We start from the raw sequence: 19,205 nt of genomic DNA, 5'->3' as shown, positions 1-19,205 counted from the left end.
AATGCAGAATGTACTGTCAAATTATTAACAAAAAATTAATGATATTTACAAATTAAATATACTGCAAGAGTAAAGAGAAAGCTTATTGAAAATAATATACGTCGTTAAAATATTTTTTTTTTTTTTTACGTAAAGATTATATGAAAGTTCATTACGTTCATGATTTTATAGATCTGTCGCCCAAAAAGTGCACGAAGCCTACATTGCCAACCAATAAATGTTAAGTACCGTTGCAGAATGCAATTGAATGTTATTACAGTACAGTGTATTTTTATTTACAAATAATTGTAACAATTTGACATTTATTGGTAATTATTCTTATAAAAATTCATGTTTATTCAACTAATTACAATATATTTTGTAATAATATAAAAATAATTAAATCTATTAATATTATAAATATAGATGTAACTAGATAAGATTTGTATATAATTCAGCGTTTGAATTAATTATCCTTTATAAACCTTATTTTTCAATTATATTTTATATAGATAAATTAAAAAAAATACCATTAAATTTAAGTATTATCGATTTTTATTTATTAAATTATACAATTTATAGTTATTTTGTTTAAAATATACTTTTATAAGTGATTTCACAAGTAAAAAAAGAAAATTTTCAATGATATTAGCAATGGCTAATGTACAAATTGATGATGATATTTATGATGGATATAATGATTATCCATCAATATATAGTATTAAAGATTTTGAACAAGATGAATTATTCCAAGAAACACTCAATACAAGTTATGCAAAAAGATTAATTGTAAGTGATAATAAATATATTTATAATAAAATTGTATAATTAAATTAAATAATCTAATTAATTTTTTAATTGTATAGTTCACACCAAAAGTGCCAGGAAGTGCTATGCGTTTAGGTACATCAACAGGAGTAAGTAAATATATTTTTTTATATTATATTTTATTTATATTTTATAATATTATTATAATATATAATTAATATTTTTTAGTTTCATAGAAGTGGTACTAGTGTATCTATGCGTTCTATTACTAGTGGATTTAGGCCAATGACTGCAGTCAGAGGTGCTGGTTATACTAGTAGTACTCGTCAAACATTTGATCCATTAAATATGAGTAGTTCTGCTAAAGGTCCTGCACCACCTTTAGAAAATGGAAAGGATGATACGTAAGATTGTAATGATTAATAATAAGATAAAATTAAATTGTAATATAATTTTAAAAAGCAATTTCAATATTTATTTATAAAGACCTGAAGAAAAGATAAAAGTAGCTGAAAAAAAAATTATGGATTTAATTGAAAGTTCAGTAGAAGCAGCATATGAAAATAATATAAGAGTAGCTTTAGAAAGAGCAAGAGAAGCATCTTCAAGAGAAAGAACTCTCATTAGATTACAAGAACAAGCTGGACTTAGTGATAATCATAATGTAGATTTAACATTTGCTGTAAGAATTAAATTTTGTTTTATAATTATGCAATAAACTATTCATTTTTATAAAAAATTAAAATATTAATATAATATAATATAATTATTAATATATTATAATATTTCAGGTCATTTTCAATTTAGCAACTCAATATACTAACAATAATATGTTTACTGAAGCTATAGCAACTTATCAAGCAATAACAAGAAATAGAATGTTCAGTAATAGTGCCAGATTAAAAGTAAATATGGGAAATATATATGTTAAAATGGGACAATTATCTCAAGCAATTAAAATGTACAGAATGGCATTTGATCAAGCTCCAGCAGCTCATAAAGATTTAAGGTAATAAAATAATTATAGATTATTGTAAGAATTTGTTTGATTTAATTAATATTAGGATTCTTATATTCCTTGTTGATATTAATACTAACTTACTAAATAATTCACAGAATAAAAATAATGCATAACATTGGAATGCTATTTGTACAAATGGGTCGTTTAGAAGAAGCAGCTAATAGTTTTGAATGGGTTATGAAAGAAAGACCTGAATTTAAAGCAGGCTTGCATGCTGTTTTATGCCATTTTGCATTGTCTCATAGGGATAAAATGAAAAGATCATTTTTAGAATTGTTAGAGGTTCAGCTTAACATAGATCAGGAGGACAGATATAATATAAGTACAGTGAGTTGGGCACGTTTATAAACATCACTATGCAATGTGTTTTTTTAAGCACTGCCCACACTCAATAGCTATAATTATTTATTCTCATATTTTAAATAATATAGAGAAACATATATGAATAAATGTTATGATTTTATGCACTAATACTTTTGCGTAGCAATTTCAAGTTTATTGATAATACAATATCTTCTGAGCACAATGTAAATGTACATTAATTAAATTTTAATAAAATATTTATTTTGATTTTTTGCTTAAATCTTGTTATCTTATTTTTTAGGATGATGTCGCTTTTAATATATTGAATGAAATTTTAAAAAATGATGATTTATCTAAGTTAGAGAAAGAATTAAAATCAGAAGCAGAAAGAACTATTCTTTGTGCTGCAAAACTTATAGCACCCGTAATTGAAGATACTCTTACAGCTGGCTTTGCTTGGTAAAATTTAAAAAAATACTTTATTATATGTACTAGTTTAAAATTTAATTTTTTATTTTTTAATTAAAATAAAAATTTGTAGGTGTGTAGATACTATAAAATCTTCAGCTTATGGTCTATTAGCTGCTGATTTAGAAATAAATAAAGCTATGGTATTTTTACATAATCGGGATACCCAGTTGGCTATTGATACCTTGAAAATATTTGAAAATCGTGAAAGTAAAGCTAATAGTTCAGCTGCAACTATGCTTTCTTTTATTTATTTTCTCGTAAGAAATATTTATTTTTATTAATATTGCATAAAATGCAACAATTGAATAATAAAATAATTCTTATGTCATCTTTAGCAAGGAGATTATGATCAGGCGGAAAAGTGCGGAGAAATTGCTCGAAATGCAGATAGTTATAATGCAGCAGCTTATGTTAATTTATCAGCATGTGCAATCAAAAAGGGTGAATTAAATATTGCTAGAGAACTTCTTTTATGTGCATTAGATACAGATGCTAGTCATATACAAGCTCTTTATAATTTAGGTAAATCTTATTAATATTTATATAAATATTTAATAAAACATGTAATGAAATCTAAACTTTAACAGGATTAGTATATAAAAAACAAAATATGTATGAAGAAGCATTGGAATGTTTTTGGAAAGTTCGTAATATTGTTAGACATGATCCACAAACAGTATATCAAATTGGTCAGTTATATCAACTTATGGACGACATAGATCAAGCAACAGATTGGTATTATGATTATTTTTAAATATATATTTTAAATTTATTTAATTTTAATATGGATTATTAATATTTTAGTTATTAATATTTTAATTATTAGGTATAATCAATTACTTGGTATAATACCGTGTGATCCTGGAGTTCTACAAAAAATAGGTGAAATGTATGATGCTGCTGGAGATAAACAACAAGCATATCAATTTTATAGTGATGTAAATTTTTAATATATATATATATATATATTTGTGCATGCATATTTTATTTTGTTTTTTTGCATTATATTTATTATTCAAATTTATATTTATTTAGTCTTATAGATTCTTTCCCGCTAATTTTGAAGTAATCGATTGGCTTGGATCATATTTCGTATCAATGCAAATTGCTGAAAAAGCACTAGTTTATTTCAAAAAAGCAGTCGAACTTGCTCCCGATGAACCGAGATGGCGATTACTTGTTGCAGCATGTTTAAGACGAATTGGTCAATTTCATAAAGCTGTTTTAGAATATCAAGATATTCATAATAAGTTTCCTGAAAATATTGAATGTTTAAAATTCTTAGTTCGTTTATGTAGTGATCTTGGCTTAAAAGAAGCGCAATTATACGCAACAGAATTAAAGCGTGCAGAGAAAGCGAAAGAATTAAAAGACAAACAAATATCAGCAAGACCAGGTGCATATAGTTTATATTTTTAGTTACATAAAGTATAATATTGTTACAATGTTTAATATTTATATTTAGGGTCAAGAAGGAGTAATAGTGGAGCATCATCACGAACTGGTTCTGGAATGAGTGTAATCTCAGATCATAGATCAAGTCCCATTTTTAATAGAAAAGAAAATCAAAGTTTAAGTAGTGCTGATATCATTCGTTCTAATCGAATTTCTGCAATTGAAAATATTACGGAATCTACAATTGATATGACTGATCAAACAGGTACGTACATGTTTATTATAATTTGTAAGAAAATAGATATGTACAAAATCGAACATTTACTATAGTTATCAGAAATACATAGCTTTATTTGAAATGAGCATTAACAAGAATGATCTGCAGATAATAGTTGAACTATCCTAATGGATTGAATAGATGATAGATGAGTGTACTTATTTTGAACAGCCTATTCTCATTTTCTGTATAGATATGTGATTCATATAATGATTCCCAGATTTGTATAGCAATATAAAGTTTTTTTATTAAATTTTTAAATATTTTACAATGATAAATTAATATAAAATAGATTATAAAATGGAGTTAAATTATGAGCGCATATAAAATACTTTCTGTAGGCATTCCTTCTTATGTTGATCCTATTGGCCCATTGCCTATTCGTCCTATGACGTCTGCTGGAAAGAGAGATGATGATTTTGGTGATGAAGAACTTGGCGATGATCTATTACCAGAATAATGTAAATTTGTTATATTTATAACTTTTATTCTACTGTTTTTGTAAACATAATGCTAGTTAAACTATAATGAAAACTTTAAAAATTAAATATAAAATAGAATTTTGCAATATTTTTATTTTATAATTAAATAATATAAGTAAATTAATTATATTTTAATATCAATGATTTAAATTTTACATAAAAATTTGCTATAACAATATCAAAAATTAAATTGATTATTTGTTCACATTTTTCTTACAAGGTTTTCAAAGATATATTTTGATATATCATAAAGTATTGTGCTTTTAATAATTATCATTTCGAAGTGCAAGTTGGTTGTCTATAGAATGGTGCTATTCATTATGAAACCATGAGGGTCGGCAATTGTAACGATCTAAATTTAAACACGCTGACCAATTTAATCAAACTCCATTCAGCCTATGTAGTTTAGGAGACGGATGTTATTTTATTGCAGCTATATTCAAACTCCATTCAATATAATGTGAATCTGCAGTATTCGGAATCTATTATTTAAATTTCCATATGTTCGTTCAATTTATATTAAATAAATTCTTATTGTGTAGTAGTTATTTACATATATTTCTTTTTAGTTACAATTCCTTTTATCCTTTTCTTAAAGAATTTTTCAAAGAATTATACATTTATTATTTTATTATCCTATTACAAAAACACAAATTGAAAATGTAATGGATGTAATGGAAAAACAAAAAAAAAAAAAAATACAAATTGTGAATTATATGATTATATGCTGAAGAAATCTTTGCTTTACGTATATTACGCGGTTTTGAATCATGACTACAATATCATATGATATTAATGCACGCGATGTTTTATACATGTATGCGTATATTCATGCGATATAATACAGATACTTATATGCTACAAAAATACGCAAACGTAATCCACATGTAGTTGTACGCATATGTGAAACTTGAAACGCTTGTATGAGCAAAGGCGCGCGCATGTAATAAGCACCGATATGGTTTTGAAGTTCAAGCAGTGGGGAAGCGAGAATCTGGAGGCTCGACCAGTTGCTGCTCTGAAACGGAGTACATTTTACGGTATCCAATCCACGTGTTTATACGTGTGCGTACTCTGATACGATTTGAGAAACTTTATAATCACTGACCAGTAACTGGACCCTGCAAAGAATAGAAGATCAGAAGCTGAAGCGATCACGGAAATCGGCAATCATACGTAGAAAGTGTTAGGGTGAGCTTGTGTTTTTCATTTTCCTAGAACAGGCCATACGCACTAGTTGGCGCCATCAGGCTCGTTGATCCTTGACAATAGAAGTATGTTTGATTTTATTCAGATGCAATTAATATCGTATATTATTTTTAAATCGATTGGCAGATTTAATATTTTTTTAATTGATTTCAAATATAGTGTCATTAGCGACATGCGAAATTAAATGTAAAAACATATATTCAATGTTTATTTTGTTGATGAGACCACGTGGGTCCTTGAAATGTTATACTACACATGTTGTCATCACGATTTAACGTATTTCTATGGATTTGCACAGTTTTAATGTCGCATTTATCGATCTTTTCAAAATTCAGAAATTATCATTGCCGTATCTCGTACATATTCATGCTGCATTTTCTTCGTTTTTTTATTAAATCTTGTCATTTATGGTTCAATTTTATTCTACAATACAAAACAACAAGGAAGTATATCTTTTTATATTATACTTGTCAAATATTGATTATTCTCGATAAATATCTTATCACTTGGTCCGATTATTATCGTATAAATTAATTTTATAAATAATTTTACGACAATAATAAATTATATGATTTTTAATGCCTTTGGAATTAAAAATTATATATTTTTTTTTACTTTTGATATATTATTTTATGTATAGAATATATATTTCATTGTCTTTTATCAAACTCGAACAATCAACGTAGAAGATTGACAGCTATTTGAAAGAATATATATCTACATGTGTTCAAATCTATTAATCTCATCAATAATTATGAAATGTTTCTAAAAATAAGGTGCTGATCCCATGAATTTACGATATTCATACAAATTAATCGTATAATTTTTTTTATATAATTTTAATAGATTAATTATATTATGTGTTGATTAGTTATGGTTTATCGGTACGATATTATTGAAGTAGATAAAAAGTTTTTTCTTTAGATTAGTTTTTTCTTTAAATAACAATTTCGCGATTTAGATTAATCAAATCTTAATATTTTAATACTTGAAATTTTCAGAAATAATTTCAGTAATAAAATTTAATATTCCAATGAGTCTGAAGAGAATTTTATTCGATTAAGATTTATTTCGAGACCTTGGTGATAATGGTCTTGTAATTTACGGAAGCTCTATAATTCATGCGGTAAAGATCATACATAACCGTTCGTGCTCTTAACGAAAGAGTAATCTATTATCGTGTACAGACACTGCGTTCGAAATTGCTCACAATTTTAATTTTGCACGAAATTGACCGTACGAACTCTGCGCTTGACAATCGTTGTGCACGCAGTTTATATGAACTCTTATGACATTTTATTTACGTCACATTCGTTAATAAATGGATAGTGGAATGATAAATAACAAAAAAGAAATAAATGTTAGATTATTAATCGTGATAAAGAATAAAAGGTAAAGAATAAAAATAATTGTAATAATTCATCTTATAGGATCATCATTCGAAGAAGGTGTCGTTAGAAATGTGATGGTCAAGATGGTCTCTGTGACGAATATGCGTATTGCACTGTGGATTAGATTCATCACGTCAGGTCAAGTGGCTAAATTATCCTGGTTGACGCTTTGCACCTTCCAATTGATTTTAATGGAGCTTCGTTCGAAGCAACTTTGCTGACTCGAAGAATATTCTAGTGACATTTCATGGTGTCTTTTTCTTTTAGTAATCGATTGTGAAAAATCTATCGCAATTATCGAATCTGTACGATTATCGATTACATTATCCTGGTCGATTCATCGATTCAAAATCGATTCATCAAATTCTAATTCTCGAAAACATGTGCGTAATAATTGAATTTATATTGTTTGTATTGTAGGTATTTATCTAATTTGTAATTATTTATAAATATTTGTTATTCATTTTGATTTTTATAGATTAATCAATCTATCTTATTATTCAATTTAAAGTTATTATTTATTTTTTCTTATATTTTATTATTATTATAAACTATAGATAAATAATTGTGGAATGAAGAAAAATAATAAAAATAATATATTTCAGTGATATATGAGAGACAGGAATATATCGTTCGCCGAATCTCGCTTGTTAAATGGGTTTTTCAACTTTTATATTCTTAATATTGGTATTATTAAAATTTCGATTTTATTTTTTTTTTATTCTGTCAACTTTTTTTTCATCGATAATTATATTAATATTATAATAAATTTTCTTGTTTGTGTTTCAGAATTTAAATAAGTCAATAATAATAATATTATAATATTAAATTACTTTTTTGATTCAAAAGTTCAATGAACCACTCGATCGATTCAAACAATCGAGTTTATGCACAAGACTGTACTTGCAATATGAATGCGCATACGCGATGTATGCACGTTAATTTCACATACACGTGTTCATCATGTACAGACGACATTCAGTTTCAAAAGTATATAACAGGAAGTTCGCAAGAAAAATTATATTCACGAATCGTGATCAGGATATATTATATTTCTCTTTTATCAAAAGAATCTGAATATCACAATTTCAACAAGATATGATTAGTGAATGTTGAATATATAAGACTTCTTGTGAAATAATCTTCAAATTCTGCTATCAGTATAACTTGTCTGTAATTATTGCAACATTCTTCGAAGTTCACATGGTTCATCTTTTGAGATTATCTTTTTTCATTTGATATCATCTGTGAAAAACTTGATACGAGCAAAATATTTTGGTAACCAAAATATATATATATCACAAAATTGTTTGAAAAAATATACATACAAGTTACGATCATCTATATTTCTTCTTTATCAATTAATGATAATATTATGATAGTTGATGACCCCTGGAACAACTGGCTGTCTCATAACGATACTGGTCAAGCAATCGTAATCTTCTTCTAACATTTAAGTTAAAATGCGAATAGTATTTTCTTCTCCATCAAGGTCAATATCATTCTAGATTCACGATATACGATTACTCTTTAATTTTTTTTCTCAAGATCAGACAAATTTCATTTTTGCATCTACAAAATATCAAATAACATTCAGCTCGTTAAATGCATTACATTCGTGTTATAGGTTATCTGTTATCGCTGCGCCAGTTATTAATTTAAGCAACTCAAGAGAACGATGTAAAAAGTGATCATTATTCGAATCACTATAATGCAGTGCATCGATCCGAAGAGAGAAAACGTTGGACTGCTGCTTCTTGAAGACGAGATGATATAATTCATACGACTCGATTATTCGGCTTATCAAACATTATAAAATATCGTGGACTTTCAACTTTTAGTTTAATAGTGAGACTGTGGCGTTATCATTTTACCGAATGTCGAGGGAAGGAGGGAAAATAAATAAGCGAGTAATAATAAACGGTGCGATCTCATTAACTCGTGCTCAGAACGTCTCTCGTGCTCGTGGAGAACCACGCGACTATTTGTCTCGTCGCGTATACCTTATCATCCGTCTTATAAATTCATTCACATTCGTCTCGTAGCGTGGCTTCTCTCATTCAAAAATCTTCTATCTGAGGATAACGTAAGCGATAATCAGGTGAGTATGGACTGCTCATCATTTTTTTTTTTTTTTAACAAAACTATTATTATTGATTTTTAAGATATTTATATGCATCAAAATGTTTTCCTTAAATTTTATTATTCGAATTTTATAAGTATCATAAGTTTATAAATACATATATATATATGAATATAATTTTTTTCATTTTTCTAGATAAGTAAGACATGGTCGTCCCTACAGAGAATGCCCTTCACGAGGCGATTCAAGTAGCACCATTGGTGCTTTCGGACAACGTAAAGCGACATAAGGCGAGTAAAATTATTATATTTATAATAATTATTCTGAACAATATCTTGCATGATTATTTAAAACAAATTTCCATTCTTAGTGAATTTTCATCACTTGTAAATACATATACATAAATAAAAGGATATGCAGAGTTTCATCGCAATCATAAGTCCGTATGGGTGGTAAGGATGATGTTAAACAAAATAATACGAAGTTATATGGAAATCGATTCAAATATTTATCATTTGTTACTGCTTACTAATATTATTTGATTGCTATTATTTCAAGAATTTTTAGAACTAATAGTTAAATAATATCTATACTTATATATATTATACATATATATTTTTTTTCTATTCAATATACTTCTTGTATAACTATAATATAATTGATCAATATCGATTAATATAGACTAGATTGAATCATTCTTGATGCAAAAAATAGTGAACATGGAGTCCTTAACCTTACGACATTTTTATTAAGAGTTTACTGACACTGATTGATTGTGAACACATATACTTTCACTTTTGTTCGCATTGATCTTTGTAGCAATTCTTACCAAAAATAATTTGTTCTCTTATTTATCTTATATCTACTTTACTTATAAATATAAAATTTACGTAACCGTTTATCGTTTATGTGAAATTTAACTCATAACAATATATTGCTACATTTTAACAAGAATTTAAGATTTCTTTTTTGAAAAAATTCGATTCAAGGAAAGAATAAAAAATTAAATAATGGAATCAAATAATATATCCTTTTTATAAATAATATGATAATATGGATTAAGGTAAATGAAATGAAATTTAACGAGCTATTAACAATATCGTATTTAGTTGCAAATAAGTCATTTGCTTATCATGCTCTTTGACATATAAGGTTATCATAGGAAATTTTTACTAAAAGTTCAAGATTTTCAAATAAGTTATCGTAAATAAGAGATATGCCTTTTCACGTAACAACAGAACGGATACGAAGCGAATAATAATTAACAGATATATCGATCCGTTCTTGTTATCAGTTTCTCGTTTTAAAAATTGAAGATTACTTATCCCTTTGATCAAAAAAGATTACAACAATCGATATTGTAAAATCCATATGGGCTGACATGATAAATGTATGCAGAACACTCACAATTATAAGAACGTGTCACCCATACACTCTTTCTGCATTTGATTAAAGTAGATTACAATGTCATGGCCAATTTCTGTTTACTTATTCTTATTTTAACACGCTCTTGAGCTTCTTCCTCGATTTTTTCGAATTGATATAGAATAGATAAGTAACACGAGAACAGGAATATGGCATATGGATATAATTTTATTCATCACTGTCATTAGTTGACAATTCAATTCATGAAAGAATATAACTAATAAATATCTTTCCACTTAAATTGTCATTTCATTTAATATCTTATCTGAAATGTAGATTCGAAACTATTTTACATGCAAATATATGTATACAGGAAATATAATTCATAAATATATTTTCTCGTATTGATGAGTTTAGTTCGTGTAAAAAAAAAATTATTCAAGATATTTTCTTGTCTTTCATTCGTCGATTTAATATCAATTTTCAGAATTTTTACCTTGGCGGTGATGTTTGCTTGAATGCAACCAGTTTACCTTCGAGGAAGTGAAATATTAATATTATCCTATCATAAGAACTCTGTTTTCGATATTATACTTGTGTACATCGAAACTCGAAGCAGGAAATAATCGAGATGATATTGAAATTGATAGAAATGATCTATGTAACGATCTATGCAATATATATATGTATAGATATAAATAACAACGTTCATTAGTCTCGATAACATCATCTTTTCTATACAAACTTGAATTATGTATAAAATATTTTATCGTACGCATAATATTTCTAAAAAGTTGTTTGATTAAAACTTCCTTCAAAGACTACATTGTCGCAAATGTAATCACTTTTTATCGCGATTCGCCATCTGACTAACATATACGTAATCTTTTCTTCTATTTCATCCATTAGAATTCCATTAGAGATCACGTAATAAAGAGTAATTACGAAAATTCCTATCGTTTGTATCGTTTGTCAAAAGATTATTAAAATTTATGACTCGTGGAAAATTTTGTGATTGTTGTTTTGATCAAATGCTTTTGATTATGATTACATACAAGATAAAGAAGATTTATTTGTTATTTAATTTGTAGATTGAGCAAAAACTGGCACGGCTACAATTTTCGACCACAGTTGTGAAAAATATCCAAGATGTTTTTGAATCGGAAATGAATAAAGGAATTCATCAGCAACCATCATCACTGCAGATGGAGAATACTTATGTTCCAGAGCTTCTCGATGGCACAGGTTGTTAAAAATATTCTTTATAATAAAAACTTTTACAATAAATATAATATTCTGATATGCAATCAATAGAAATTTTTACAATTGTAAGATATTAAATGTTAAATATTTATCAAAATATTAAATATAATATATTTAATAATATGATCTCTAAAATTATAATTTTTAGTTTTATTTTTAGTTTTATAGTATTTGCTAACGATATTTTAAAATATTTGCAGAAAAAGGTTTATATTTGGCATTGGATCTTGGAGGAACGAATTTCCGAGTTCTTCTTTTAGAACTGGATCATGGTATACCTAAACGAGAAGAAGTGAAGAAATATCACATTAGCTCTGATTTGAGAGTTGGTTCGGGGATTCGTCTGTTTGATTATCTAGCGGAATGCGTTAGTGATTTCGTCATTGCACAGGGTCTTCAGGATGTAGAGCTTCCCCTTGGTAAATTGAAGTCAATGTACATAACGTTTAAGGCGTCTAAAGAATCACGTGTGAGACTTTTAATTATTAAGTCTATACTTAAGAATGGTTGCTTGAAAATCATTCTTAATTTCATAATCTCAGGATAATTGTAATTGTCTTGAGTCCAAATAAAATTTTTATCTGTATATATCGCTCTTATATTTTCAAGCACTTTGTGATATAGATTTAGATCTTGAGTATCATGTTTTACAATAATTCTACAATGAATTTGAGTGGATGATATTTATTGCCGATTAATTATAAATTACTTTGATGCGATTGATAATTTATATAATATAATAGTATAATATATAAAACATATAAATAGTATTTTTCTTGTGGACTTATATACAATTTATATCAATTTGCTTTTTTAGGATTTACATTCTCCTTCCCGATGATTCAACATTCGTTAGATATTGGAATATTAGTGACTTGGACTAAAACTTTCAATTGTCCCGATGTTGTTAATGAAGATGCCGTGAAATTATTGCGTGAAGCTTTGGATCGTCGAGGAGATACTAAAGTGAAAGTTGTAGCAATTTTGAACGATACCACAGGAACATTGGTACAAGGATCAACGTTGGATCCTGATACTGCAATTGGACTTATATTAGGTACTGGTAGCAATGCTTGTTATATTGAACGAGCTGATAGAGTTGAGCACTGGGAGACTGAGAGACATGGAGAACGTCAAGTAACTTTTTTTAATATTTTTTTTGATATAGAATCAATATTTTTTGAAGATTAAATTGTTCATTATATGTTAAAGGTCATTATCGATATTGAATGGGGTGCATTTGGAGATAATGGTGTATTGGATTTTATCAAAACAGATTTTGATCGTGAAAATGATGCAAATTCTCTTATTGTGAATTCTTTTACGTGAGTTTAAATTCAAGTTGAAAAATATAAGAATTTTTGATAATATTTATTATACTATAACATTTTTAATTATCAGGTTTGAAAAGTATATTAGTGGAAAATATTTGGGCGAGATTGTAAGAGTGGTACTTGCAAAATTATACAAAGATGGCCTTCTATTCATAGGAGATCATACACCTGGATCTCTTTTAGTTCCCGGCAATCTTACCAGCGATTTAGTATCTGATATTGAACAGTATGTTTTTTCTAATTAGAAAATTTTATAATACATTTCTATGGTACAAATATTTAATACATTATTGAATACTGAAATTTTTAGAGACTCTGTAGATGGTGATTATAATAGTACGAAGGAAGTTTTAATGAAGTTCGGGATCATTCCGGATGAAGATGACGTAAAAATTGTACAATATGTTTGCGAAGTAGTTTCTAATCGCGCAGCTCTTCTTGTTTCAATATGTAAGTTTAGGTATTAATGAAATTAGACTAGTAAATAGATAAACAATATTAAATTGTTAATTTATTGTTATTGTTTTTAGGCCTAGCAGTTTTATTAAAGCGAATTGACAGAAAACATGTAACAATCGCTGTAGATGGATCTCTATACAAGCATCATCCTCGACTAGAGACATGGATCAAACAGTACATTCCATTATTAGCTCCTGATCACAAAGTATACTACAATGAATATTTTTTCTATACTATTATTTTTTATGTAATTTTATATTATTATTTTTTATTTAATTAATCATTAATATATATTTTTTTTAATAGTTCAAGATGATCCATGCTGAGGATGGAAGTGGGAAAGGTGCTGCACTTGTTGCTGCAATTGCACAAAGACTTCAGAATAGATTAGATTAATAGTAAAGAAAATTTCAAATACGCTGGCGTATGTTTCTTGTTAGTTGCATAAATGATTTGCACCAGATCTCTAGTTAAGCAATTGTTCAGAGTATAGTATAATTTTAAATAATGTACAGTCACATTCTCTATGTTAATAACATCATCGTTGTCATTTTCAATCTTCCATATTCAAAGAGTTTTTACATATATTTTTATTCATATTTTTAAAGTTATTGCATATATAAATTGTTATCGTGAAAATATTCTAATTGAAAGCATTTCATTATTCACTTTGAATCATATAGTGATATTTAAGAAAGAAATAAAGTTATAAATTGTATTTTTATGAAAAAATCTTTAGAAAATATAATTCCTAAAAGGAATTGATATTGATTTTATCATACATCTTTGAATGTTTGTATATTTTGCATAAAATGCTACAATTTTACAATTTTTTTTGGAAATCATATCCTGAATGCTTATGTTCGAATATTAGAAATCATTTTTCTTAAATTGTTCATATATTCTAATATTCGTATTATTATTAATTAAATAGTTCTTTTTTATTATTGATACATAACATCAATTTGATCTTACTTGTTGAAAATTTTTAAAAGCTCTTAGGAAAAGAAAATATATTTCATAAATTGATATTTACAAAGTCAGAATTTAATAACTTTTATAGAAAGTATTATCTTAGTCAGTGAATTATTATAAAATTTATATAATTTAAAAGTGTCAAAAATGGGTCACTTATTGTTATAGTATATTATAATAAAATGTGATATGTATGAGTGTAATTGTATATTGTTTAAAAGAAGATATATTCACAATTAATGTTGTGAGAGTGAATATATCTCGAGTATTGTATTCACATTAAGAGCGAAAGAATCGTGATATGGATCATTAAATAAAAGCATTGAAATAAAAAGACAGGAAAAAGTACAAAATAAGAAAAAAATGGCGTAAGCATTCGAGAATACAAATGTTTGTATAATATGTTGTTATATCTTGTAAATGATTGTGAGAATATTCGGTTTTTTGTACTAGCGGAACGAGATTATTATAATAAAATTTGAAGTGAAAATCAAGAAATTATGCATCTATTTTTATTGTGATGTTTTAATTTTGAAAGTAGCTGGAACTTTGAATATTTGAAATTATACCGGAAGTCAAATGAATTATATATTTATAGTAATATCAAAAACGTTTGAAGAAAACGCTAAGAATATTAAAATGAAATTTTATATTTACTGATTTTCATTTTTTATTAAATAATAAATAAAAATCACTACAGATACATTGTTACTACGAGACTTGCTATAATTTAGTCTATTGATCTTGTTGCTAAGTGATCCAAGCGCGGTTCTTTCAAATTACATATTGTTTCATGGCAGTGACATCAGATGGCGACACGTATGCGGTCGTCAAAAAGTGACAGCTCGAACTGTCAGCGGTATGCATACCGCCGCGTTTCTGCTGCAAATAAGCACTTTATAACGGATCGAAACGACGGCTAAACCTTTTCGTGAAGCCTTCCGCTGTTTTAAAAGTCGAAACGATTCATGAAAGAAAGATTAACGGTGTAAAACGTGAGACAGTGCGCGAAACGGTGGGTGTGCACGCAAAAGAGAACGGCTTGCCGGCTCGGCCAGTCTACTGGAAGATTCCATTGTGAGTGGGCTTTCAAAAAGTTTTATCTCCAAAAATCCAGTGTTTTCGTGCGTTTCATCATTCGCCTATAGATGAAAGTTGAATGTCAGGTATTTTAGCTTTATCTTTATCTACAGGATTTGTGGACATCAAGGATTAATTGTTTTTCATGAAATACAGCTTATTAGAAAGGTTGAGGTTACAGCGGCCGCTGGGTTCAGCTGGGCTCTCAGCTGATGAACGGACGCACCGACCGGTTTACCGTGTTTTTTTTAAAAATTATAATTTTTTTCCTTTACTTTCATTTTTCGTTTAAATTATCTCTTTGTAACGCGATATCTCCTCAAGATTTTTACTTTGCTTAAATACGTAGTTTTCCTACAATACCGAAAGGTGCTCCGATCCTATTCTGTAACCTCTTTTACCTTTAATTGTGACAGTCCGCGAGTGTCTTTTATTTATTTCAATTGTTTATTCGATTTCGATTTTAATATATAAATTGTCAATGATCCAAAAATTTTTAGTTATCAACTATATTTTGAATATATTAATAGATATTTCGTCAATTCGATTTTAAAGATGGAATACATATATATATATGTATATGTTTCTGTATATTTTTTTTTTAAGTGTACTTCGAAATCGGGAGTGATGAATGAAAGATTCGGTAAACACAAACAAATCGGGTGTTTGAATAATTAAGTGATAAAAGTCGTTTGAAGGAATAAGGATAATCATACGGTTCGTCGAATTTGAAATTTCTCGGGATCTAAAGTGTGATCGATATCGATAGAAACGTTTACACGATGTTTCTAAATGGAAACACGTTTCCCATGCAGTGGTAAAGACGAATGTCGTTGAACTGTCAGTCGGTCGGGTACTTTCGATCACCTGTAAAGCAACCAATGACCGCGTTTTCGTAAAACGTCGTTGTCTCTTGATTGAAAGAAACTCGCCGGTATATCGATGTGTGTGTGTGTTTTTCATTCGAAAAAAAAGAAATGAAGAAATGTCAGTGTGATTGCTGAATCTATAAAAATGCGTTAAATCACCAATGAAAACGACGCGCGGCATGACACCGTTATTGCTTGCAAATTGACTCGGTTTTCCGTGAAGCTCCGTCGAGGTCACCGCGCCCGGCTGCAGCTGAGCTCCCAGCTGACGAATGGAGGCTGCGACCGGTTCGCCATGTTCCTTCTTTTTTTTTTAAAGGCCACCTCCTTCTTTTTCCCTTTAAATCGCCTTTCACGTGCTCCGCGACCCTCCTTGCTGTTCTCTCTTCTCCTCCTTCACCTCCTCTTCCTCCTTCTCCCTCTCCTTCATCGCCTCCTCTCCTGGCTTCTTCTGCACCGTTTCCTCCTAGAAAATCGTATTGTTCGTGGTGTACGTCGTGCGCACCCGAGAACGCTCGACTTCGCCGAACCAGTTCCGAACCGTTTCTTTTGTGCGTCTCTTCTTCGTGGCACATTCAACCCGCGCGCTCTCCGCGGCACCACGACTACTGGCTTGTGTCTCAAGGTGACACGATACGGTGCAACGCGCGCGATTTTTCGAGGGTGCAACGCAATATTTCTTCTTAAAATCATATTTTCGCGCGATCTAATCGTTGCCACGAAGAATAATCAATCGATGTCGTTCGCACGAACGAATTCGATTCAGCGAATTACACAGGTCGACGTCAATCGTTCGAAAATAGTGTTTTCTTTTTGATTCTTCAGATGATTACGCGTAGTGTCCCTCGTTCTTTTTTACACAGTTCTAAATTTCGTCGTGCATCGAAGTAAGTTTCTTTCCTATATAGAATATTACGGGATATAAAGTTTGGTTGCGATGAATTATTCGCGAAGAAAGTTTCACACAAGCTTGGAATTGGAACTTTTTCTAGAATAGAAAAAAAAAAAAAGAAAAAAAAGAAAAGAAAAAAGGAAAACGGGGAAAAAAAAAGGAAAAAAGTTTCACGTTTGCAATTTGCAAATGTTCATTCGCGTTTAACATGCGAGCTATAGAAGGCCATAATTTATCGGTTGGCGCGCGTGGACCTTCCTCGCATATAATATGCATCGCTATTTAAAAGCAATCGGGTCTCGCGTGCTCGGTACGCAGCGTGAGTCACCTGGCCTACGGACAGGGCTTCGCTATTTCTTATTGTGCATGATTGGCTAATGAACCATGTGCGACTGTTACCGTTTTTTTATCGACGAATTCTTGTCTCATTGTAATAAAATTCTCATTTATATATAGCGTGGCGGGGTTACAAGATCGTACGGTATCGTGTTTATCGTTTTAAACCAATTGGACGACGAGCCGGTTAATTGCGAACGTAGTAGGTCTGATAATGCAAAGCCCGTGGAACAATGCGATGATAATTGGTGGTAAACTGTAATGTAATTATGCGATATATCCTGTGCATTGTTCAAAATAATTAAAGGATCAAATAATACCGAATAATGAATATTCCCGTGCAATTCGTTCATCTCGGGTATATTTAATTCATTTTACAAAATCATTCATCATTCGTTTCCAAAAATTTCATTTTAAAATTCCTTCTTATCTCTTGTAAATAAAAGAATATTGTGTTACGAAAATATTGCCATAATTCAACAAGAAACGATTATTCATTGTGAAAGTATCGGTACGATACTGGTGAAATTGCATTCTCTATAAATTTAATGACTCGAAATTGTAACCTTGCCATTGTGGACACGCGATTCGATGTTGCATTGTCGCATTCTTGTCGCTTTTCATGCAACCAATGGTACGATTATTCCCTTGTTGGAAATTATAGTATTTTTGGCGTTCAATGGACATTTGCTCAAATTCAATCGATCGAATTTATCGATTCAAGGCGAATAGTCACGCTGTCGGTATTTAGTGACGCAGAGAATCGTGGAAAAAAGTGAACAGGAAAGAGAGAAAGAGAGAGAGAGAGAGCGAGATGGAATTGTTCTTCGAGTTGGGATTCGAGACAATATGCTCGTCCATTTTATTCGCGAAGGATTTATTCGCGAGAAAGTTCGTAGTCGTCTTTATTTTTACTTTTAATGCGCAAAACGTTGATAGAGACGCGTAATAATAACCTGATTGCGAGTTTTTCTATTTCTCGATTAATCGAACACGAATCGATTCAATCTCGAATCCTTTCGATCGGACGGTTAATCGATTTCTACTTCGATATTACCGATAGAGGGAAACTCGCGTTCATTCGAGAACTGGTATCGATCGTGTTATCCGTTATCAAGCTCGCGGACCCACGAAGCGATATCGATTGCGCTTTTCGAATAGTGAAACGCGATTATTCAATCTCGAATGACATACTATTGCGCGAACGCCTCTTGTGCGCCTCGCTGTCTGCGAGTGGCCGTACTAACTCCAGT

General features: G+C 29.3%; 3 protein-coding genes across 11 annotated transcripts in view; all 3 read left to right on the top strand.

Annotated features, from left to right (window-relative positions):
* The first annotated feature begins 409 nt into the window (after nucleotides 1–409).
* Nucleotides 410–9,396, top strand: LOC411047 (intraflagellar transport protein 88 homolog). 7 transcript variants are annotated; one of them, XR_001702694.2, is made up of 18 exons: nucleotides 410–768; nucleotides 846–896; nucleotides 976–1,151; nucleotides 1,234–1,429; nucleotides 1,539–1,756; nucleotides 1,864–2,095; nucleotides 2,373–2,530; nucleotides 2,613–2,799; nucleotides 2,878–3,064; nucleotides 3,130–3,277; nucleotides 3,369–3,480; nucleotides 3,578–3,938; nucleotides 4,008–4,202; nucleotides 7,336–7,679; nucleotides 7,902–7,983; nucleotides 8,086–8,574; nucleotides 8,679–8,788; nucleotides 8,924–9,396. XR_001702694.2 is itself a non-coding variant. In XM_006560544.2 (14 exons), the coding sequence occupies exons 1-14, from the start codon at nucleotides 622–624 to the stop codon at nucleotides 4,672–4,674; spliced, it is 2,487 nt and encodes an 828-aa protein (XP_006560607.2). In that variant the 5' UTR covers nucleotides 410–621; the 3' UTR covers nucleotides 4,675–5,248. The 7 variants fall into 7 exon arrangements, 1 of the variants encoding a protein (XP_006560607.2); XR_003304580.1 differs by having other exon boundaries at nucleotides 976–1,159; XR_003304579.1 differs by lacking the exon at nucleotides 8,679–8,788.
* Nucleotides 5,749–15,273, top strand: LOC408818 (hexokinase-1). Its single transcript, XM_016911661.2, has 10 exons — nucleotides 5,749–5,887; nucleotides 9,575–9,669; nucleotides 11,836–11,989; nucleotides 12,208–12,426; nucleotides 12,825–13,144; nucleotides 13,220–13,332; nucleotides 13,409–13,567; nucleotides 13,652–13,791; nucleotides 13,872–14,005; nucleotides 14,107–15,273. Exons 2-10 carry the CDS (start codon nucleotides 9,586–9,588, stop codon nucleotides 14,194–14,196), a joined length of 1,413 nt encoding a protein of 470 aa, XP_016767150.1. The 5' UTR covers nucleotides 5,749–5,887; nucleotides 9,575–9,585; the 3' UTR covers nucleotides 14,197–15,273.
* A 260-nt stretch (nucleotides 15,274–15,533) lies between these two features.
* Nucleotides 15,534–19,205, top strand: part of LOC411048 (sestrin homolog) — a 151,836-nt gene continuing 148,164 nt past the window's right edge. For 2 of the 3 annotated variants that reach the window (XM_394521.7, XM_006560549.3), the window contains exon 1: nucleotides 15,534–15,941. The gene's annotated coding sequence lies outside the window, so the exon portion shown is untranslated. The remainder of the gene's footprint in view (nucleotides 15,942–19,205) is intronic. The other variant, XM_006560550.3, reaches the window with a different exon arrangement.

The sequence above is a fragment of the Apis mellifera genome, linkage group LG4 (assembly GCF_003254395.2).
Source record: "Apis mellifera strain DH4 linkage group LG4, Amel_HAv3.1, whole genome shotgun sequence".
In the NCBI taxonomy this organism is placed as follows: domain Eukaryota; kingdom Metazoa; phylum Arthropoda; class Insecta; order Hymenoptera; family Apidae; genus Apis; species Apis mellifera.
This window is presented reverse-complemented; position numbering and strand designations above follow the sequence as displayed.